Source organism: Oncorhynchus clarkii, chromosome 27 (genome assembly GCF_045791955.1).
Source record: "Oncorhynchus clarkii lewisi isolate Uvic-CL-2024 chromosome 27, UVic_Ocla_1.0, whole genome shotgun sequence".
Lineage (NCBI taxonomy): Eukaryota > Metazoa > Chordata > Actinopteri > Salmoniformes > Salmonidae > Oncorhynchus > Oncorhynchus clarkii.
The window spans coordinates 32,158,528-32,183,269 of NC_092173.1; the positions used below are offsets into that span (position 1 = coordinate 32,158,528).

Here is a 24,742-nt window from a genome sequence, read left to right on the forward strand (position 1 = left end):
AGACAAACACTTAATTCAGTACAAGTCTTTACTGGCACATAATTGTCACAATGTCAAATCTTGTAACAAGGGAGCTGAAGCTGTCTACCAGGACATAGTCTTCTCCCTAAAAACATAGCTTACCTTAGCTCCTCCCCAGGTAAACCTCAACTCAAAAACAAGCTAACAATTCTTGGTATACCAGCATTGCGATATGACATTCGTGACTATTGATCACATTCAAAATACAGAGAAGCAAGGTAATCATTGTAAAGCTACAACTCACATTCCATCTACAAAGCTGTGGATTTCCCCTCTTCTAGCCTATAAATGATGCATTCATCAAACCTTTTTGGTATTTACATTGCCAGTGAAGAGTTCCATATGGATTGTCTGTGTGTAAAGCCTACAAGAGAGGTCAGGGGTGTTGGCTTGCATGTTAGGTGTACACACTACTAGACAAAGCATGTTCAATTTATTGAGACAGAGAGCAACAAGGTTCAGAGATGTGTGGCTTTACTGCCAGTGTCAACATTACAAAAGGTCCACAACACCCCCTCGTGGCCATCCTAACATTGCTGACGACACGAGATGGCCATCAGAGGGAGGTTGTTCCTGAAATCCGGTCCTGCCGTTTCTGAATCTGCATTTACCAGGGCTGAATATGGGCCTTAGTCAAGAAGGGATGGTGGAGGGATGTTTCCCATAGCCTCAGAGTACAGTAGTCAGACTATACTAACACACCGAGGTACGGAGGATACAGGTACAGAGCACAGACTCGAGAACTGTTCTACAATGCCCCACACCAACCTGCTGCTGTGCATGAGTACACACACACACACACACACACACACACAAAAGGAACACATGAATGATCGAAATGAACAACCTAAAGAAATATCAACATGTTTAAACTTGTTTTATATAGACACACACACATTTAATATAATATATAATTGAGACAATGTCTTCCAAAGTTTTGGAATAGGTGGACCAAAAGGGAACAACTTATATCAAGAACAAAGATAAATGAAATGTTCCATAATTGAAGGAATCTTTTTTTTTTTAAAGGCAAAAATGAAATGTCACAGCAATGGTTGTTTCACCTGTGACCACTTCTCTATATGCCGTAGGCATGCATTCAAGACTGGTGCATCATGTGAGGGTTCCGCTCCGGGAGAATACAGCGATAAGCAGACTGACTACCCTCCCGCCTTTGGGATGACTCCCTTTGTTTGAGCAGAGACAATACCATCTCGTCATTATATACAGCATCACACCAGAATTGGAGTCAATTCCATTTCAATCCATGACTAACGCCGTTGACTTCCTAAATTGACCCCAACCCTTGTTTACATGGTCCTACTCCGGCATACTGACAAATTACTTAGTCTGTGTCTTATATTACTTTAAAAATACAAACCACAACCTTCAATATCAACCTCGTGATGAGTCTAGCTTGGCCTCATCACAAATAATAATTGATAAATGATAAAAAACGTTTTCATCCTTAAATATGGAAACGTTCCAATTATTGAAAAAACAACAGATCTTTACATCAAAATAAAAAGTGAAGAGATGATTCGAAAAAATTATTGACAGCTATTCTCCAGGATATTTCTGCTCAGAGGGAACATCAGCTACTGGGAAAATGTGAATGGCTGTGTGGGGATCTGGACTGGGCTCCGGACAGGGGATTGGTCAGGCTGGCGCTGTGGTCACTCTTCTATTCTTTCTTTTCTCATGACCGTTCTAACCACCAGGGGAACAAGTCAATCCACAAGGTTGCTGAAGCTACAACTCCACCACCTCTCTTTTCCCTTTAAAAGTCTCATCGACTGTGCTGTAGTGTCCTTTCTTCTCCTTGTTTAGCCGACATGCAGAATCCAAAGATATCCATGCAGATGCATAAACATAAAACTGATGTTGAAATTCAAAATGGTTGTTCATACATTCTCTTCCACACACTCAAACCCATTCCTATACACAGTGCAAGCAGGGAAATGGCTACTCTTCAAGGTACACACTTCTTCTTACCCCTCTCCCACTCCCCCTCTGTAGGAACAGTCCACACGACTTGTAACAGCAAGTTTCAGCAAGAGCACTTGCAGAAATATGGCTTTTAAAACCGTAACAATCAAAATAAAAACGAGTTTAAATATTTTTCACCCTCCCCCAAAAATATTTTTCTTCTTCTTTCATGTGTTTCTACATTTGTTTGGATTATTTTATTTATTTATTATTATCCAGTAGTAAAAAAAAATACAAAACCATCTGCAGTGTATGGAAGGATTGATGTGTTGTTTGTCAGTGTTTGTGTGTGTTCGGATAGGTGCCGCATCCGTTTGGCTGGTGGTGGAGTGGTATTTGCTGGCATAACCCAGGGATGGTAAAGTGTTGTCCATGTTTTGATGTGCCCAGTGTAGTAGTAGTGTGGAGGGCAGACAGGTGGGGTCCTGCAGGCATGGCCAAGGGCAGCCCTGTCCTGTTCCACCTGGTCCCGTCAGAATGAGAGACAGGGCCGCCAGTCTATCCACACAGGCCTGCTGAGGTCAGTCATCACGTCATGCTCTAGGATCCATGTTTTCACCACTTCCTGGTGTGTGTCTTGTGCAAGTGTTTGTTTGAGTGTGTCAGTTTGTGTGCACGCGCGCACCCATTTCCCCAGCAGTGCTAGTGTGTCAACATGTGGTAGCTTGCCTGCTCATGTGAGTGTGTGAGGTCAGTCCCGTATGCTGGTGGCGGAGTAAGAGAACTGAGGGAAGTGTGTGCGAGAGAGGTCAGTCCCGTATGCTGGTGGCGGAGTAAGAGAACTGAGGGAAGTGTGTGCGCTGGTCCTGGTCTTCTGCGTCTAAGCTGTGGTCTGGAGTAGACAGAACCAGGAGATTTAATACACAAACAAGGAAATGTTTTATTTTTCTTCCTACAATTAAAAAACATTTTTAAACAGTGAGACAAACACAAAGAGACACATTCAACTCACACTTGTCCGGGGGCGTTACGGTGATGGTCTGTGCCGTGAACTCATCGTCAAAGTAGCGTGTGTCCGTCTCCGACGTCACCTGGGGCTTGAAGGGAGGCAAGAGCTTCCTCTCTACCACATCCTGCCAGTTGATGGTGGTGAAGAACATATGAGTCATCACGTCTTTGGCATCTTCTTGTCCACCTCCAAGCCTACAAAATGATCAGTAATCATCAGCATCGTCACTATTTTCTTCACTCAATATATATAAATATAAGACAGAAATACACACCTCTGCTTGGGGTCCTTTTTGAGCAGGCCAGCAAGCAGGGCCTTGGCTTCGGGGGCCAGGTTCTTGGGGAAGCGGATCTCCTCCATGAGAATGAGCTCAAACAACCGCTCGTGGTCCTGGTTGTAAAAGGGCAGTCGACCGCACATCATCTCATACATGACCACACCCAGACCCCACCAGTCCACCGCTCGGCCGTAGTCATTGTCCTCTAATACCTGGAGGGGAGAGAGATACAAAGAGAAATAGCAAATCCAATTCTATGGAAGCCATTGCAATGTGAACAATGAACTATTTGCAGATGGGCTGTCTATTCCGGTTGATAATCATTTACTTTACAATGGTAGAGTTATTAACTTTGTATGTTAAGCATTCTTTGCTGGATAGATAATTATTGACTGGAAACCAATCCAAGATGAGAAACCAGCAAGGAATGCATCTGGAATTGTTAACTGGACACACTGCCATGTACTGCTCAAAGCACAACTAGAATGTATGATTTTGTTCACTACACTGTAGTTACCTCAGGTGCAAGGTATTCTGGAGTCCCACAAAAGGTCTTCATGGTAGCCCCATCTGTGATTCCTTCTTTACACAGTCCAAAATCTGTGATCTTTATGTGTCCATCTTTATCCAGCATTAAGTTCTCCAGCTAGAAGAGGAAGACAGAGAGAATGAAGAGTGAGTGACCACAGGAGAATCAGCAGCAGAAAACACCACCGCTGACATGACAGCTAACTGTAGAATGGACCACAGACTTACAGGCTTTTCACCAAGAGTCTGGTGCTCAAATCAAATCACAATGTATTGTCGCATACACATATTTATATATGATGGGATGTATAGACGTTGTGGACAGAATATGTAGTATATTTATTTAACTAGGCAAGTCAGTTAAGAACAAATTCTTATTTTCAATGACGGCCTAGGAACAGTGGGTTAACTGCCTGTTCAGGGGCAGAACGACAGATTTGTACCTTGTCAGCCCTGCCGCCCCAAAGAACACGTAGGATAGAATAGTCACACACACACACACACACACACACAGCTATAGCTGAATAGAATGGACTTGACTAGAATACAGTATTTACATATGAAATGGGTGAAACAGTACGGACACATTTCAAACAATAGGAAATATGGGCTGTTTTCCTTGACCCAGATTAAGCAGTCTGTGGTAGGATTGAGCCTAGTCCTATACTAATTCAGAAGCACTTTTAGTCCAAGACTGGGCTTCATCTGGGTCCAGGAAAACAGACCATATTTCATATTGTGCGAAATGTTAGTCTTGAGAATATACTTTCAATGTGAGGAGGTGCGTCAGGGAAACATCAGCCAGACATCCAGACAGGGAAGCGGCCATTACCTTAAGGTCTCTGTAGACAACGTCCCGTGAGTGGAGGTACTCCAGCGCAGACACAATCTCCGCACCGTAGAACCGTGCCCGGTCTTCTGTGAACACACGGTCTCGCGACAAGTGAAAGAACAGCTCTCCTCCGTTTGCATATTCCATCACAAAGCATAGCCGGTCATGTGTTTGGAACGCGTATTTCAGTGTCTGTGTGTGAGGTGGGGGGGAGGAGTCAGAATTAGTGACCACATTTGAATCAGGTGGCTCCTTGATGAAATGTTGTAATCAGTGTTCAGTAAGGTCAGATGATGTCAGATAGGAACTCACCGTTAAGAAGGGATGCCTTGTATTCTGAAGGACTCTGCTTTCTGTTACCGTGTGTGCTACCTCATCCTTATGGAACACATCACACAAAAACACACCATGAGGGACAGACATTCACCCAGCAGTGTACAGCTGGACTTGGACTTCTGAGCCACTCAAGAACCCACAATAGAACCAAGAAGTAACAGTCATCAAAAGCAGCATACTTCCAGGGGTATGGTGCAGAAGTCTGGCCTCGTACAGAACGGAACACTTTTCCCTATATAGTGCACTACTAGTTTTGACCAGCGCCCTATGGGTACCGGTCAAAAGTAGCGCCATATATAAGAACCATTTGGACGTCTCTGTCTGAGCGACTGTCATTTCCTTTGATGCCAAATGGTTACCTTAGCGATGATGACTTCTTTCCTCAGGATCTTCATGGCGTAGTACATCCCTGTGGCCTTCTCCTTCACCAGGATCACCTTACCAAACGTTCCCTTCCCTAGCAGCTTCAGGTAGTCAAAGTCACTCATGGTCTGTGGGGAGGAGACAAACACCATGAGAGTTCAGATCTCAGGCTTATTCAAGACAGCTTGGATGACAGGATTTATTTGACCATGACAATTACAGAGTATAAGTAATAAAGAGTTTACATAGACCTGCACAACGGTTTTAGATGAAGAACGAGCAGAGAATGGAGCAGAAAACGCACCAACACACACTATGGCCCAGGTCACATAGGGAGATGGTAAACCCGCTGTGATGAGGTACTGTTACTAAGGAGGAGATATTCAGAACTAGGATACAGAGTTTCCAATGGACAAACGCAGCCACATCTAGAGGAGGGCTGTTGGACAAACACAAAGAGCACTGACAGGTATGCTAGGTTGGTAGGGGGACAGTGACATGTCTGCTAGAGGGACTGGAGGACAGGTCTGCTAGGTTGGTAGGGGGACAGTGACAGGTCTGCTAGGGGGACTGGAGGACAGGTCTGCTAGAGGGACTGGAGGGCAGGTCTGCTAGGGGAACAGGAGGACAGGTCTGCTAGGGGGACTGGAAGACAGGTCTGCTAGGGGGACTGGAAGACAGGTCTGCTAGGGGGACTGGAGGACAGGTCTGCTAGGGGGACTGGAGGACAGGTCTGCTAGGGGGATTGGGACAGGAGGACAGTGACAGGTCTGCTAGGTTGGTAGGGGGACAGGAGGACAGTGACAGGTCTGCTAGGGGGACAGGAGGACAGTAACAGGTCTGCTAGGGGGACAGGAGGACAGTGACAGGTCTGCTAGGGGGACAGGAGGACAGTGACAGGTATGCTAGGGGGACAGGAGGACAGTGACAGGTATGCTAGGGGGACAGGAGGACAGTGACAGGTCTGCTAGTTCTGCTAGGGGGACAGTGACAGGTCTGCTAGGGGGACAGTGACAGGTCTGCTAGGGGGACAGTGACAGGTCTGCTAGGGGGACAGTGACAGGTTTGCTAGGGGGACAGTGACAGGTCTGCTAGGGGGACAGTGACAGGTCTGCTAGGGGGACAGTGACAGGTCTGCTAGGGGGACAGTGACAGGTCTGCTAGGGGGACAGTGACAGGTCTGCTAGGTTGCTAGGGGGACAGTGACAGGTCTGCTAGGTTGCTAGGGGGACAGTGACAGGTCTGCTAGGTTGCTAGGGGGACAGTGAACGGTCTGCTAGGTTGGTAGGGGGACAGTGACAGGTCTGCTAGGTTGCTAGGGGGACAGTGACCGGTCTGCTAGGTTGGTAGGGGGACAGTGACAGGTCTGCTAGGTTGGTAGGGGGACAGTGACCGGTCTGCTAGGTTGGTAGGGGGACAGTGACAGGTCTGCTAGGTTGGTAGGGGGACAGTGACAGGTCTGCTAGGTTGGTAGGGGGACAGTGACAGGTCTGCTAGGTTGGTAGGGGGACAGTGACAGGTCTGCTAGGTTGGTAGGGGGACAGTGACAGGTCTGCTAGGTTGGTAGGGGTACATTGACAGGTCTGCTAGGTTACTAAGGGGACAATGACAGGTCTGCTAGGTTGACAGCAGAACACTGACCACTTTGTTGCGGGACTTGGACATGGCCACCTCCATCTCCTCCATGCTGCTGCAGTCGCTGGGGGAGCCAAACGTGACGTCCATGGGCGCCTCTTCCTCTCGCATCTTCAGGCCGTTGGCCACCGCTTGGATCGCCCTCATCCATTCCTCCCTGGAAGGAGAGAGGAGGTTAAATGTAGATCACTTCAAGCCCAAAAGACATGAATGTACATTGACTGAGTGTGTGTGTGTGTGTGTAGATACAGTGGATATGAGGGTGATTAACTAGTGAGGTCAATTGCAGACCTCTAATCCTGAAAGTTGGTTAAGTAAAAATAATACAACTTGGAGAAGGAGGGCATTGACCAGTTTACAGAGAAACAAACACCCACTCAACTCTTCCATGTTGTCCCTGCCTCTGGACCTTTCTGTTCTCACCTTTCTTCGTTACTCTCCACGTGGAAGGTGCGCTCTATGACTGTGGTCCACTGTAGGCAGCGGATGACAAACGTGTTGGGCCTGGGCCGTTCTGTCTTCATCAGCTGGCACTCTGCAGACAGGGAGTAATCGAGAAGTTAGAGTGTGCTACTCTAGACACTGAGTGAATCTCAATAGTCGTCCCTCGATTCCTCTCCTCCAGTCTTCTCTAAAAACCTCCTCAAAAAGTCACCTTATGATGTGAGGAGAGGATTCCAGGAGAGGAAACACAAGAAATAATACAAAAATAAAAAATATTAAAATTAAGAGAGCCAATCTGTGTGAACACCACCAAGCAACTCTCATCCTCATCCAAGTACCACCAGGCTCTAGAAGTTGGCCCAAAAATGACAGAGACCAACCTGCCACAGAGAAGTTGTTGAGGGGTGGGAGGCTGTGGTCGGACGACATCTCTGGTTTCTCCTTGTAGCCGATGAAGGAGCCATCGCTCTTCAGGATGAAGTACCGTGGCCTCCACGTCTTAATGTACTCTCCTGCAGGGGGCGGGAGTTAGAGAGGGGGGAGAGCGGGAGTTAGAGGGGCACATGAGCCATACATACAGTGGAGAGAACAAGTATTTAATACACTGACGATTTTGCAGGTTTTCCTACTTACAAAGCATGTAGAGGTCTGTAATTTTTATCATAGGTACACTTCAACTGTGAGAGACGGAATCTAAAAATCCAGAAAATCACATTGTATGATTTTTAACTTAAGATATAGGGGGCAGCATTTTCACTTTTGGATAAATAGCATGCCCAATTTCAACTTCCTGCTACTCATGCGCCAAGAATATAAGATATGCATATTATTAGTAGATTTGGATAGAAAACACTGAAGTTTCTAAAACTGTTTGAATCATGTCTGTGAGTATAATAGAACTTATGTAGCAGGCAAAACCCAGAGGACTAACCGTTCAGATTTTTTTTTATTTTTTAAAAGTCTGTTCACTGAGGTCTCATTGGGAAACGATATTTCTTAGGAACTTGTTTTCAGTTCCTACCGCTTCCACTGGATGTCACCAGTCTTTGGAATTTGGTTGAGGTTATTCATTTGTGCAATGAAGAAGTACGGCCATCTAGGAATTGCATAACACTGTTGAGAGTTGCGCAGGACTTGAAAAGTAGCTTGGTTTGTTGTCTTCCTGTATTGAACACAGATCTTCAATTCAATTTGATCGACTATTAACGTTTAAAGATACCTAAAGTTGTATTACAAAAGTAGTTTGAAATGTTTTGGCAAAGTTTACAGGCAACTTTTGAAATATTTTGTAGTGACGTTACGCAATTTGGAAGCTGTTTTTTTCTGGATCAAACGCGCCAAATAAATTGACATTTTGGATATATATGGATGGAATTAATCAAACAAAAGGACCAATTGTGATATTTATGGGACATATTGGAATGCCAAAAAAAGAAGCTCGTCAAGGGTAAGGCATGTTTTATATTTTATTTCTGCGTTTTGTGTTGCGCCTGCAGGGTTGAAATATGCTACTCTCTCATTGATTACTGTTATACTATCATCAGATAATAGCTTCTTAAGCTTTTGCCGAAAAGCCTTTTTAAAATCTGACATGTTGGCTGGATTCACAACGAGTGTAGCTTTAATTTAGTATCTTACATGTGTGATTTAACGAAAGTTTGATTTTTATATAAATTTATTTGAATTTGCCGCGCTGCATTTTCCCTGGCTTTTGGCCAAGTGGGACTCAAGCGTCCCCTATACAATAAGAAGTTAAGTAATTATTTTGCATTTTATTGCTTGACATAAGTATTTGATCACCTACCAACCAGTAAGAATTCCGGCTCTCACAGACCTGTTCGTTTTTCTTTAAGAAGCCCTCCTGTTCTCCACTCATTACCTATATAAACTGCACCTGTTTGAACTCGTTACCTGTATAAAAGACACCTGTCCACACACTCAATCAAACAGACTCCAACCTCTCCACAATGGCCAAGACCAGAGAGCTGTGTAAGGACATCAGGGTAAAATTGTAGACCTGCACAAGGCTTGGATGGGCTACAGGACAATAGGCAAGCAGCTTGGTGAGAAGGCAACAACTATTGGCGCAATTATTAGAAAATGGAAGAAGTTCAAGATGAAGGTCAATCACCCTCGGTCTGGGGCTCCATGCAAGATCTCACCTCGTGGGGCATCAATGATCATGAGGAAGGTGAGGGATCAGCCCAGAACTACACGGCAGGATCTGGTCAATGACCTGAAGAGAGCTGGGACCACAGTCTCAAAGAAAACCATTAGTAACACACTACAACGTCATAGATTAAAATCCTACAGCGCACGCAAGGTCCCCCTGCTCAAGCCAGCACATGTGCAGGCCCGTCTGAAGTTTGCCAATGACCATCTGGATGATCCAGAGGAGGAATGGGAGAAGGTCATGTGGTCTGATGAGACAAAAATATAGTTTTTTTGGTCTAAACTCCACTCGCTGTGTTTGGAGGAAGAAGAAGGAGTACAACCCCAAAAACACCATCCCAACCGTGAAGCATGGCGGTGGAAACATCATTCTTTGGGGACGCTTTTCTGCAAAGGGGACAGGACGACTGCACCGTATTGAGGGGAGGATGGATGGGGCCATGTATCGCAAGATCTTGGACAACAACCTCCTTCCCTCAGTAAGAGCATTGAAGATGGGTCGTGGCTGGGTCTTCCAGCATGACAACGACCCGAAACACACAGCCAGGGCAACTAAGGAGTGGCACCGTAAGAAGCATCTCAAGGTCCTGGAGTGGCCTAGCCAGTCTCCAGACCTGAACCCAATAGAAAATCTTTGGAGGGAGCTGAAAGTCCGTATTGCCCAGCGACAGCCCCGAAACTTGAAGGATCTGGAGAAGGTCTGTATGGAGGAGTGGGCCAAAATCCCTGCTGCAGTGTGTGCAAACCTGGTCAAGAACTACAGGAAACGTATGATCTCTGTAATTGCAAACAAATGTTTCTGTACCAAATATTAAGTTCTGCTTTTCTGATGTATCAAATACTTATGTCATGAAATAAAATTCAAATTAATTACTTAAAAATCATACAATGTGATTATCTGGATTTTTGTTTTAGATTCCCTCTCTCACCGTTGAAGTGTACCTATAATAAAAATTAGACCTCTACATGCTTTGTAAGTAGGAAAACCTGCAAAATCGGCAGTGTATCAAATACTTGTTCTCCCCACTGTATTAGGGTTTATGTTTAACTAATTCTGAGTAAAGTGGACACAGTGTCCTAGAAACAGAGTAACAGACGCATTGAAACAGCAACTAGTGAAGCTCAGCTCACCCCTCTTATGGAGCCAGCCCTCTCTGACCACACTGATGTCGTTCATGCTGGGGCAGAGGACGGAGGGTTGCTGGGTGTCAGGGTGGGGTCACAGGGGGAATGGGGGGGGGGGGGGGGGGGGGCTGTGACTGTTGGCGAAGGGCGTCAGATGTGTCTCTGACAAAAACGTCACTCAATACCTGGGGGACAGAAAGACCAAAGATAAAGATATTAGCCGCAATTGAAAGAGAATACATATTCATTGATTATTATTACCAATGAAAAGCTGAGTACTGATGATCATGAAAACACATCACTGCGTTGGCTTATGACAATGGAAAATAATTGCCCGCATGCCGATTACATAAACATCACTTTCCAAGATGCGTGTGTAATGTAAACTGGAAATAAGAGGCACTGTCAGATAGGAAAAACACTGTTGCATGGCAGGGGGCGTGGCAATGAGCGTGGTTGGTCGTCGGGGAGGCTACATTTTAGAGTACATTATAGAGGCCCCCATCTTGGTGCCGCAGAAGCCAATTTCCTGCAAATTGTACAAATTTCTCCATTGATCCGAGAGAACATTGTGCCGTTTTAAAGCTAGTTTCCTGCAATTCTATAGATTTTGCCCGGTGCTCTTTTGCTCAAACATAAAATACTTCTAAATTCATTGTTCAAGATTACAAAAAAAAGTAGGATTACAATGGCAGAAGGCTACTTTGTGATGGTCACCTGTACAATGGTAGAGTAAGGGATAGTACATTACAGCCTTAATCTAATTAAAATTCATTTTAAACACACAATAGCAAAAACAGGGTTTAGACAAATCACATTTACAGTCGAAGTTGGATGTTTACATACACCTTAGCCAAATACATTTAAACTCAGTTTTTCACAATACCTGACATTTAATCCTAGTAAAAATTCCATGTCTTCGGTCAGTTAGGATCACCACTTTATTTTAAGAATGTGAAATGTCAGAATAATAGTAGAGAGAATTATTTATTTCAGCTTTTATTTCATCACATTCCCAGTGGGTCAGAAGTTTACATACACTCAATTAGTATTTGGTAGCATTGCCTTTAAATTGTTTAACTTGGGTCAAACGTTTCAGGTAGCTTTCCACAAGCTTCCCACAATACGTTGGGTGAATTCCTCCTGACAGAGCTGGTGTAACTGAGTCAGGTTTGTAGGCCTCTTTGCTCGCACACGCTTTTTCAGTTCTGCCCACACATTTTCTATAGGATTGAGGTCAGGGCTTTGTGATGGCCACTCCAATACCTTGACTTTGTTGTCCTGAAGCCATTTTGCCACAACTTTGGAAGTATGCTTGGGGTCATTGTCCATTTGGAAGACCCATTTGCAACCAAGCTTTAACTTCCTGACTGATGTCTTGAGACGTTGCTTCAATATATCCATATAATTTTTCCTCCCTCATGACCCCATCTATTTTGTGAAGTGCACCAGTCCCTCCTGCAGCAAAGCACCACCACAACATGATGCTGCCACCCCGTGCTTCACGGTTGGGATAGTGGTTTTCGGCTTGCAAGCCTCCCCCTTTTCCTCCAAACATAACGATGGTCATTATGGTCAAACAGTTCTATTTTTGTTTCATCAGACCAGAGGACATGTCTCCAAAAAGTACGATCTTTGACCCCATGTATAGTTGCAAACCGTAGTCTGGCTTTTTTTAATGGTGGTTTTGGAGCAGAGGCTTCTTCAATGCTGAGCTGGTTTCCTCCAGCATCTTCACAAGGTCCTTTGATGTTGTTCTGGGATTGATTTGCACTTTTCGCACCAAAGTACGTTCATCTCTAGGAGACAGAACGCATCTCCTTCCTGAGCGGTATGATGGCTGTGCGGTCCCATGTTGTTTATACTTGCGTACTATTGTTTGTACAGATGAACGTGGTACCTTCAGGCGTTTGAAAATGTATCCCAAGGATGAACCAGACTTGGAGGGAGGTCCACCATTTTTTTTCTCCTGAGGTCTTGGCTGATTTCCTTTGATTTTCCCATGATGTCAAGCAAAGAGGCATTGAGTTTGAAGGTAGGTCTTGAAATACATCTACAGGTACATCTCCAATTGACTCAAATGATGTCAATTAGCCTATCAGAAGATTCTAAAGCCATTACATAATTTTTCCCAGCTGTTGAAAGGCACAGTCAACTTAGTGTATGTAAACTTCTGACCCACTGGAATTGTAACACAGTGAATTATATGCGAAAGAGTCTGTAAACAATTGTTGGAAATATTACTTGTGTCATGCACTGTATATCATTAACGTTTATGAATTAGCAAATCATCTAGCCTAGGCAGCCAAAGTGCATATCTAGCCTAGTGCATATCGAGCACGCATTATTGGCTTCCTAGGCTACATATCAACATCATCATATATAGCTATTTCTTTACATAACCAATATTTACAGTTACACCCCTGTTTCGGCGTGAACATTTTGTTCCTCTCAAAACATCTTGAGTAGTCTGATGGTGCCCAGAACATATTGTTTGCAACTTATTTGGCTTTCCACCTTTGGGAGTACCTGGCCCATCCACAGGGGGTACTTGAGAAGACTCATGAGACCATAGGCCTACTGATAAAATATACATAAAGGGGGTACTTCAGTGGTACTCTGAAGAGAGCAAAATGTACTTGGTGTTACATTAACTGAAAAAGGTTGGGAAACCATTGCTCTACAGGACAGCAAGGCCATTTAAATACATTTTTTGTAGAATTCATACCATCTTCAGGTTAAAATCACTTGTTTTCATAATTCAGCTGCTTGGCTCAGGATAATTTTAATACTGCGCTACAATTGCTCCAACACTAGCAGTCTTGACAACCTCACGTGCCTAGCAAGAGACAACAATAGTCATGTCATTCATGTAAATGTTATCCAACATATAGACGTTAATGCTCAGGGCAGTACAATAACACCACCTCCAAAAGAGCAAACATTTGCCCATAAAACATGCAGACAGTAGGAAACTTTAAGTGAAATAATCTGTCTGTAACAATTGCACAAAGTAGATGTCCTAACCAACTTGCCAAAACTATAGTTTGTTTACAAGAAATTTGTGGAGTGGTTGAAAAAAAAGAGTTACACTTAAGTTATGTAAACTTCCGACTTCAACTGTAGATAAAAGTATTCAAAGCCTTTACCTAGTACTTTATTGAAGCACCTTAGGTTGTGATTTACAGCCTCGAGTCTTCTTTGGTAGGACGCTACAAGCTTGGCACACCTGTATTTGGGGAGTTTCTCCCATTCTTCCTTGCAGATCCTCTCAAGCTCTGTCAGGTTGGATGGAGAGTGTCGCTGCACAGCTATTTTCAGGTCTCTCCAGAGATGTTCCATCGGGTTCAAGTCTGGGCTCCGGCTGGGCCACTCAAGGACATTCAGAGACTTGTCCCGAAGCCACTCCTGTGTTGTCTTGGTTGTGTGCTTAGGGTCGTTGTCCTATTGAAAGTGAACCTTCGCTCCCAGTCTGAGGTCCTGAGCACTCTGGAGCAGGTTTTCATCAAGGATCTCTCTGAACTTTGATTCATTCAGCTTTCACTCGATCCTGACTTGCCTCCCAGTCCCTGCCACTGAAAACATCTCCACAGCATGATGCTGCCACCACGCTTCACCGTAGGGGTGGTGCCAGGTTTCCTCCAGACGTGGTGCTTGGCATTCAGGCCAAAGAGTTCAATCTTGGTTTCATCAGACCAGAGAATCTTGTTTCTCATGGTCTAAGAGTCTTTAGGTGCCTTTTGGCACGCTCAAAGCGGGCTGTCATGTGCCTTTTACTTAAGGCCCGATTGGTGCTGCAAAGATGGGGGAACCTTCCAGAAGGACAACAATCTACACAGAGGAACTTTGGAGCTCTATAGAGTGACCATCGGGTTCAAATCAAAATCAAATAAAATTGTATTTGTCACATGTGCCGAATACAACGGGTGTAGACCTTACAGTGAAATGCTTACTTACAAGCCCTTAACAAACAACGCTTTAAGAAGTAAAGAAAAAAGTATGAAGTAACAAAATAGAAAATAAAATTAACAAATAATTGAACAGCAGCAGAAAAATAACAATAGCGATGCTATATACAGGGCATATCGGTACAGAGTCAATGTGTGGGGGCACCGGTTAGTAGAGGTAATTGAGGTTTATATGTGCATGTAGGTAGAGTTAAAGTGACAATGGAAAGACAAACAGATAGTAGCAGCAGCATAAACAAGGGGTGTGGGTAGCCCTTTGATTAGCCGTTTAGGAGCCTTATGGCTTTGGGGGTAGAAGCTGCCTTTGGACCTAGACTTGGTGCTCCTGGTTCTTGGTCGACTCCCTGGCCAAGGCCCTTCTCCTCCGATTGCTCAGTTCTAGGAGGAGTCTTGGTGGTTCCAAACTTCTTCCATTTAAGAACGATGGAGGCCACTGTGTTCTTGGGGACCTTTAATGCTGCAGAATTTTTTTGGTACCCTTTCCCAGATCTGCGCCTCGACACAATCCTGTCTTGGAGCTCTACGGAAAATTCCTTCGACCACATGGCTTGATTTTTGCTCTGACATGCACTGTCAACTGTGGTGTGTACCTTTCATAATCATGTCGAATCGATTGCATTTACCACAGGTGGAAACAGGACGCACCGGAGCTCAAATTCAAATCTCATAGCTACAGGTCTGAATAATTCATATATTTTTTCACCTCTTTTTCATGATATCCAATTGGTAGTTACAGTCTTGTCCCATTGCTGCAACTCCCGTACGGACTCGGGAGAGCCGAAGGTCGAGAACCGTGCGTCCTCTGAAACATGACCCCGCCAAGCCGCACTGCTTCTCGACACAACGCACGCTTAACCCAGAACCCAGGCAGACCAATGTGTCGGAGGTAACACCGTACACCTGGCGATCGTGTCAGCATGCATTGCGCCCGGCCCGCCACAGGAGTTGCTAGAGCGAGATGGGACAAGGACAAACTGGCCCGCCAAACCCTCCCTTAACTCACACAACGCAGGGCCAATTGTACGCCGCCACATGGGTCTCGCAGGCGAGACAGGCTGCGACACAGCCTGGAATCGAATCAGGATCTGTAGTGATGCAGATAGACCTGCGTTGCTGTGCTTTAGAACGCTGCGCCACTCGGGATGCTAGGGTCTGAATACTTATGTACATAATGAATCTGTTTTAAATGTGTTCCTAAATTTTATAATAAGGCTGTAACGTAACAAAACGTGGAAACGGGTGTCAATACTTCCCGAATGCACTGTAAATGTGTTGGTAACATTTTCAGTGGCCATTTTTAAAAGTAGTCCTTGTGCATAGTTCTATTGCTTGTTAAAACCTCTTAAGAATCTGACCCTTTTTTCAATTTCTGTCTAAAATGACCAAATCTAACTGCCTGTAGCTCAGGACCTGAAGCAAGGATATGCATATTCTTGATACCATTTAAAAGGAAACACTTTGAAGTTTGTGGAAATGTGAAATTAATTTAGGATAATTTAACATTACATCTGGTAAAATAGAAAATAAAAATAAAAGAGCCGCACACTCTAGGAGCTCAGATGCAAAAATGTAATACCATACAGCCAAGCTGTCTTCATCAGGGTATAATCACAAACACTGCGGGATGACTCGTTTATATAGTGTCAAAAGACACAGGTGTCTGTAATCATGGCCAGGAGAGGCCTAATATCATTGGTTAATCATCAAATATTAAAATGTCATACAAAGAACAGCATACAAACAAATGGATAGCATACGATCATAGATTAATTTGACTACACAAGTTTACAAACAATTACAATGGCAAAGTCACAATAATCACAAGAATGGCTTCAGATCAAAGTCTACGTTGAGACCGAAGTGCGCAATAGTCTTTAAATTAAAGATCCAGGCAGCCTCTCGTTTTAACAAAAAATTATCAAGGTCACCCCCTCTCCTAGGGAGGGTGACATGTTCGATGCCAATATAAACGCAGAGTCGATTTCCCTGTTTGTGGGTGTTTGAAAGATCTACATTTATAAGTGCCATTGCATTGAGCACAGCCATTACATTTGTCATTTCCATCCGGTAGGGGCGCAAATAGACGTTGTTCAGGAATATCTTGGGGTGGTAAATCAGAGTTTACCAATTGGTCTCTGAGATTTCTGCCCCGCGAGAATACGACCAAGGGAAGGTCCGAAAGCACATTACCGAGACTATCATCGGATTTTAGGATGTGCCAATGTTTGTGAACAATTCCCTTAATTTGTTCAGAGCACTTTGAAAAAGCGGGTAGTTAGAACGCAAGAATGCGTCTTTTTGCGAGACTGACCTTGAAAAAGGTAATGTCTCGTTTTGTTTTGAATTTTCTCAATGGCAATATTAATCTGATCATTCTTGTAGCCCCTCTCCTTGAACTTTCTTTGCGTCTCAGCCATATTTCTGTCAAAATCGGATTGTTTTTTGCAAATTCTTTTGATTTGACAGAATTGGCTGTAAGGGCAAACTATTTTTCAAGGGAAGTGGGTGACAACTATCAGCCCTCAACAAACTGTTACGATCAGTAGGCTTCCTGTAAAGATCAGTGTATAGAACATTATCTTCACACAAGATCAGAAGATCAAGAAAACTGATTTGACATGTATCAGATTGCATAGTAAATCTCAGATGCTCAGAACAGGAGATAAGAAAAGCATGGAACGCCTGGAGCTGTTTTGCATCACCCCTCCATAGAACAAAAATATCAGAGAAATACAAAGAAAATAAACATGAGTTTCGTTTTGGTACCATCTTTGAAGAGAGAAAGAACGGCCATGATGTATTATTCCAGCCCGGGTGCAATTTGGATTATGGCCACTAGATGGCAGTAGTGTGTGTGCAAAGTTTTAGACTGATCCAATTAACAATTACATATCTGTTCAAAATGTCAAAACATATGCCCTAACTGTTCCAAACTGTTATGGTTGGGAAGCATGTGGACGCCTTAACAGGCATGCAGGTGTACAACGAGGAGAGCAAAAAAATTGGACCAGCAAGGCAAGTTTATTAAATCATCAAATCTCTGTTGACTGACTCCTCTTTCTGATTCTGGCCCGTGTGTATGTGAATCCTCATCACCAGAAAGTGTTGGGTCTGTGTCTGTTCTGCAGCCAGCTCTGTTCAGTTAGAGCCCAGCGGCCACCTGCCTCAGCTTGCCTTGGCACAAGCTAGCCGTACTCCTGGTTACCATGGGCACCGCACTACCGAATAATCCCCACCTTGTGATGCACTGCCCACCGGCTGTTACACAACTAGGCTACACAATCAAATAACTGCCAACTACCTTTCATCTCCCCACCCCCCACTGCTGCTTCCTTATCTCATTTACCCAACTCATACACACGTGAAGTCCTCTAGAGCAGGGATTCCCAAACTTTTGACACAAACTAATGACACAAACTGTTCACATCCCTCTTGTTGGTGGAGAAATGTTGTGGGTTTAAAGCAAATTTTATTGCAATTCTATACATTTTGCCATGTGTATTCATGTGATATTTGAGTGACTAAAACAATATATATGGGCTAGAAAACATGACCAGAAGAACTGACGATGCAATACCCAAGGTGCATTCTACAATTACAACTTTAGAGAAGAGTAAGTTGAGTTCCTGCCGACCCCTCAGTTTGGGAACCACTGCTTTAGAGGAACAAGACAAACAGAACTAGTGCTACCACCATGGTAGTAACATGACCTTATTGGGTGAAACCTTTTGCAGCTAGCTTGAGCTGTCGCCTCTTTTCGGTTTGTTTACCCATTCCTCTGACATTTCAAAAGAAAATGTCATGATGCAAGTCGTAATGACAGATGGAGGTAGGCAACAGTACTGGTACTCTGGTGTTCCCAGGTAAAGAGATGAGCTCTCTACTGGTATGTCACTAGCGATTTGTTTTGTTCCAAGGGATGGGCAACATGCCTGAACACTGCAGTGTCAAATCTCAGATTAGACCTACAAAGTAGAGGTCGACCGATTATGATTTTTCAACACCGATACCGATTATTGGAGGACCATAAAAGCCGATGCCGATTTATTTATTTGTAATAATGACAATTACAACAATAGTGAATTAACACTTATTTTAACTTAATATAATACATCAATACAATCAATTTAGCCTCAAGTAAATAATGAAACATGTTCAATTTGGGTTAAATAATGCAAAAACAAAGAAAGTAAAAGAGAAGAAAGTAAAAGTGCAATATGTTCCATGTAAAATATGTGCCATGTAAGAAAGCTAACGTTTCAGTTCCTTGCTCAAGAACATGAGAACATATGAAAGCTGGTGGTTCCTTTTAACATGAGTCTTCAATATTCCCAGGTAAGAAGTTTTAGGTTGTAGTTATTATATGAATTATAGGACTATTTCCCTCAATACTATTTATATTTCATTAACCTTTGACTATTGGATGTTCTTCTAGGCACTTTAGTATTGCCAGTGTAACAGTATAGCTTCCGTCCCTCTCCTCGCTCCTCCCTGGGCTCGAACCTGCAACATAACGACAATTAGCGCACGCTAACTTGCTAGCCATTTCACTTTGGTTACACGAGCCTCATCTCGGGAGTTGATAGGCTTGAAGTCATAAACAGCGCAATGCTTGACGCACAACGAAGAACTGCTGGCAAAACTCATGAAAGTGATGTTTGAATGAATGTTTACGCGTCTGCTTCTGCCTACCACCGCTCAGTCAGATTACATGCAACGCAGGACACGCTACATAATATCTAGTAATATCATCGGCCATACCGATTAATCGGTCGACCTCTACTACAAAGCACAAGACACCGAGACACCATGGACCAAAACTGTTACAGCCCTATATCCATCCTGCCCTGCCTATCTAAGGTCTTCGAAAGCCAAGTCAACAAACAGGTCACTGACCATCTCGAATCCCACCGTACCTTCTCTGCTGTGCAATCTGGTTTCCGAGCCGGTCACGGGTGCACCTCAGCCATGCTTACGGTACTAAACGATATCATAACCGCCATCGATAAAAGACAGTACTGTGCAGCCGTCTTCATCGACCTTGCCAAGGCTTTCGACTCTGCCAATCACCATATTCTTATCGGCAGACTCAGTAGCCTCGGTTTTTCTGATGACTGCCTTGCCTGGTTCACCAACTACTTTGCAGACAGAGTTCAGTGTGTCAAATCGGAGGGCATGCTGTCCGGTCCTCTGGCAGTCTCTATGGGGGTGCCACAGGGTTCAATTCTCGGGCCGACTCTTTTCTCTGTATATATATCAATGATGCCGCTCTTGCTGCGGGCGATTCCCTGATCCACCTCTACACAGACGACACCATTCTGTATACTTCCGGCCCGTCCTTGGACACTGTGCTATCTAACCTCCAAACGAGCTTCAATGCCATACAACACTCCTTCTGTGGCCTCCAACTGCTCTTAAACGCTAGTAAAAACCAAATGCATGCTTTTCAACCGTTCGCTGCCTGCACCCGCACGCCCGACTAGCATCACCACCCTGGATGGTTCCGACCTAGAATATGTGGACATCTATAAGTACCTAGGTGTCTGGCTAGACTGTAAACTCTCCTTCCAGACTCATATCAAACATCTCCAATCTAAAATCAAATCTAGAATCAGCTTTCTATTCCGCAACAAAGCCTCCTTCATTCACTCCGCCAAACTTACCCTAGTAAAACTGACTATCCTACCGATCCTCGACTTCGGCGATGCCATCTACAAAATAGCTCCCAATACTCTACTCAGCAAACTGGATGCAGTTTATCATAGCGCCATCCGTTTTGTTACTAAAGCACCTTATACCACCCACCACTGCAACCTGTATGCTCTAGTCGGCTGGCCCTCGCTACATATTCGTCGCCAGACCCACTGGCTCCAGGTCATCTACAAGTCCATGCTAGGTAAAGCTCCACCTTATCTCAGTTCACTGGTCACGATGGCAACACCCACCCGTAGCACGCGCTCCAGCAGGTGTATCTCACTGATCATCCCTAAAGCCAACACCTCATTTGGCTGCCTTTCGTTCCAGTTCTCTGCTGCCTGTGACTGGAACGAATTGCAAAAATTGCTGAAGTTGGAGACTTTTATCTCCCTCACCAAATTCAAACATCTGCTATCTGAGCAGCTAACCGATCGCTGCAGCTGTACATAGTCTATCGGTAAATAGCCCACCCAATTTTACCTACCTCATCCCCATACTGTTTTTATTTATTTAATTTTCTGCTCTTTTGCACACCAGTATCTCTACCTGTACATGACCATCTGATCATTTATCACTCCAGTGTTAATCTGCAAAATTGTAATTATTCGTTTACCTCCTCATGCCTTTTGCACACAATGTATATAAACTTTTTTTTCTACTGTGTTATTGACTTGTTAATTGTTTACTCCATGTGTAACTCTGTGTTGTCTGTTCACACTGCTATGCTTTATCTTGGCCAGGTCGCAGTTGCAAATGAGAACTTGCTCTCAACTAGCCTATCTGGTTAAATAAAGGTGAAGAAAAAAAAAAAAAAAAAAAAAAAACTGCAGCTCATCATGGCAACTGGTCTCCTGGCCAATAGATTGACATATGAGTTTCAAAGAATCACATGTGAAGTTGTTCTGCTTTAGAAGATGAGCTTTTCCCTTCATCAACTAATAGGTCAGACGTCTGTTGGGATCCAAAACATTTTGCTTCCTATCTCCAAGATGGCAGAAATAGCATAACATTGTATATTTTAGTCATTTATTTGACACATTGATTCAACTTAGAGGAGCAATTTACGGTTAAGTGCCTTGCTCAAGGGCATATCGACTGATTAAGTCGATATGTCAGCTCGGGGACCTTTGGTTACCGGCCCAAAGTCCTTAAAAGGAAAACTCCACCCAAAAACTATTAGTCCATTATTGATATAGTCCCAAAATGTTTTGCATGTCAGCAATCAAGTTTAAGACATTTAACTTTGAAAATAGAGACTAATGAAACAAATACCAAAAGACCATTTTTGGGTGAAATTGTCCTTTAACCGTTAGGCTACCTGCCTCCCCACAGGGGAACCAGCATTATCAATTTCTAGAAACACAATGGGACAACACGTTCTGCTACAGGATAGGCTACGTAGATTTAACCATATTCTATTGGGAGAGGAGTAGTCAAATGTTCAATGTTTATTTGTTAACACAAAATGATAAACAGTGGGAGGGGCCTGACATTACACAGAAGTGACTGGTGTCTGTTTGAACTGTACTGTTTGCAGAGATAAAATCCAATGGATCCCTTCCACTTAGTCAATTCCAAATATATTATTAAAATAATCAAGTGTAAATCTGGGTTGATTTTGATGAGAACTGGGTACCAACCAGTAAGACACTTGAATTGATACAAATTCAAACCACCAATAACAGCATCAACTAGGTGGGTAGGTTGCTACTTTCAAAAGAAAAACTTGCGTGTGGGTGACATGCCTTAGCTAAATAACATTACTGCATGAAACATATGAGGCTACCTCAACTGAAGCCTTAAATGACCGGGGCTTTTCAGAGTAACATTACGTCGAACGGTGACCATGAATCGATATTAGCCGACTCAACTCATCATAAATCGTGGAGTTAAGTTTAATCGGCTAGGTCGCCATCTACACCTGCCCCTTGTAAAAATGTTGTTGACAGATAAAATGACACCACTGCATGGAGGTGTGGGTGAATGAACAACAATGGATAATGGTTAGTTAACACACTCTGAACTAAATTCGCCTCTGCATGACCTGCTGTGAACAATGGCCGGTTAGCTAGCCATCTGGCTATCTCTACCTAGCTTCCAATGACTGATGTTTACAAAATGAAGTTACAATTAGCCATCCTGTATGGCCTACTGAAATTAATAGCTAACTAGCGTAGCTAGCTAACATTAACTAAGCAACGTTAGCAAGACAAAACGTTAACCTTAGTAAATAGCTAGTTACTTACTAAACATGCTAAAATAAAGCCAAAGATGCCGGTAACCTGTGAAAGTTAGCCAACGACCTGACCAATTTGTTCACATTAACGTTATCAACCAAACAAACTGCTATTTACCAACAAAGACATGGCTTGATTAGTCATTTTCATCAGCTCTGTTGGTGGTCCAACGTGTACGGAGTGACAAGACAAGGAGGGCCTTTAGCATCTGGCAAAATAATACTTGAATCAGTTATAGAACCCATTGCCCTTTATGGTTGTGAGGTCTGGGATCCGCTCACCAACCAAGAATTCACAAAATGGGACATACCACAAATTAAGACTGCATGCAGAATTCTGCAAAAACATCCATCTTCCTTATACAATGTAAAACACAAAATAAAGCATGCAGCGCAGAATTATGCCTATAACCGTTAATTATCAAAATCCCGAAAAGTGACGTTAAATTCTATAACCACCCGAAGAAAAGATTCCCTAACCTTCCATAACAAAGTCAACACCTAGAGAGAGATGAACCTGGAGAAGAGTCCCCTAAGCAAGCTGGTCCTGGGGCTCTGTTCACAAACACACCCTACAGAGCCCCAGGACAGCAGCACAATTAGACCCAACCAAATCATGAGAAAACAAAAAGATAATTACTTGACATATTGGAAAGAAAAAAAAAGAAAAAAAACAGCAAACTAGAATGCTATTTGGCCCTAAACAGAGAGTACAGAGGGAGAATAACTGACCACGTAACCACGACCCAAAAGTAAGGAAAGCTTTGACTCTGCACAGACTCAGTGAGCATAGCCTTGCTATTGAGAGGCCACCCTAGGCAGACCTGGCTCCCAAGAGAAAACAGGCTATGTGCACACTGCCCACAAAATGAGGTGGAAACTGAGATGGATTTCCTAACCTCCTGCCAAATCTATGACCATATTAGAGACACATATTTCCCTCAGATTACACAGATCCACAAAGAATTTGAAAACATATTACATTTTGTTCCCATATCTATCGGGTTAAATGCCACATTGTGCCATCACCGCAGAAAGATTTGTGACCGGTTGGCACAAGGGCAACCAGTGAAGAACAAACACCATTGTAAATAGAACCCATATTTATGTTTATTTTCCCTTTTGTACATCATTATGACACTGTACATAGCCATATGACATTTAAAATGTATTTATTCCTTTGAAACTTTTGTTAATGTAATGTTTACTGTACATTTTGTATTGATTATTTCACTTGCTTTGGCAATGTAAACATGTTTCCCATGTCAATAAAGCCATTTGAATGGAATAGTAAATGAACGGTTTACTGCCTTTAGTTTTGTGTTGTTAGCAGCTAGCTGGCTAACATTCGCTGGTTAGTTCCTAACAGCTAGTTCTCAATCATTCGAGTTCTGAGTCGACTGACGATAAGCTTCTTACCTTGACTTCTTTAGATACTTTAGCCAAAGAGACCCTCTCCCCGAAATAATAGCAAACTGGATAACGCTCTCACGAAGTAGCAAATCCTCTGCAGATTCTCCAAGGTGGTGTATTGATCTCTGTCTCACATCCTCCAAAAAACAACCAACAAATGCCAGCTGAGCTTGTTTTTCTTCCCACAACGGCGGCGTGTTATTGCAGGTTAGTTAGCTAACTTAGCATAACGTTAGCTAGCAAGATAACGTTAGTAAAACGGTGGTCGTGTAAACTCGCGAATTGTACGTTAGTTTTTACTAGTCAACTTTTAAAGAATTACAAATCGTTAGGATTTGGAATTACAGTTCATATGTATTTTTTTCCGGCATTATTGTTCTCCCTTTTACGTTATAACAATATTTGCTTTTACCTTCAGTCCCCTGTTATTGCTGGTGCTTCAATTATAATCAGCAGGCCCCGTTCAAACGCTCACAAACAGGATATGACGTTTTGAGAGGCCACCCTACATGAAACAACTGAGAACTCGAAAAGAAACACCAACTATTTGTTTGCACTTGAAAAGAGATACTACAAAATAAAATTTGTAATGGCACTCAAAATTAATGACATATATGGGGCGACAGGTAGCCTAGTGGTTAGAGCGTTGGACTAATAACCGAGAAGTTGCAAGACCGAATCCCTGAGCCGACAAGGTAAAAATGAACCAGTTAACCCATTATTCCTAGGACGTCATTGAAAATAAGAATGTGTCCAT

At 43.4% G+C, this 24,742-nt stretch overlaps 1 protein-coding gene across 3 annotated transcripts; it reads right to left on the bottom strand.

Moving 5' to 3' along the window:
* Positions 1 to 10: 10 nt before the first annotated feature.
* On the bottom strand, positions 11 to 24,464 carry LOC139385622 (RAC-beta serine/threonine-protein kinase-like). 3 transcript variants are annotated; one of them, XM_071130841.1, is made up of 13 exons: positions 24,398 to 24,450; positions 23,992 to 24,122; positions 10,678 to 10,856; positions 7,755 to 7,886; positions 7,354 to 7,465; positions 6,937 to 7,087; positions 5,292 to 5,423; positions 4,909 to 4,974; positions 4,597 to 4,788; positions 3,754 to 3,882; positions 3,234 to 3,448; positions 2,963 to 3,153; positions 11 to 2,842 (listed from the first exon to the last, which is right to left on the bottom strand). In XM_071130841.1, the coding sequence occupies exons 3-13, from the start codon at positions 10,721 to 10,723 to the stop codon at positions 2,760 to 2,762; spliced, it is 1,449 nt and encodes a 482-aa protein (XP_070986942.1). In that variant the 5' UTR covers positions 10,724 to 10,856; positions 23,992 to 24,122; positions 24,398 to 24,450; the 3' UTR covers positions 11 to 2,759. The 3 variants fall into 3 exon arrangements, with proteins under 3 accessions (XP_070986942.1, XP_070986941.1, XP_070986943.1); XM_071130840.1 differs by lacking the exon at positions 23,992 to 24,122 and having other exon boundaries at positions 24,398 to 24,464; XM_071130842.1 differs by lacking the exons at positions 23,992 to 24,122; positions 24,398 to 24,450 and having other exon boundaries at positions 7,751 to 7,886; positions 10,678 to 10,804.
* Positions 24,465 to 24,742: the final 278 nt, after the last annotated feature.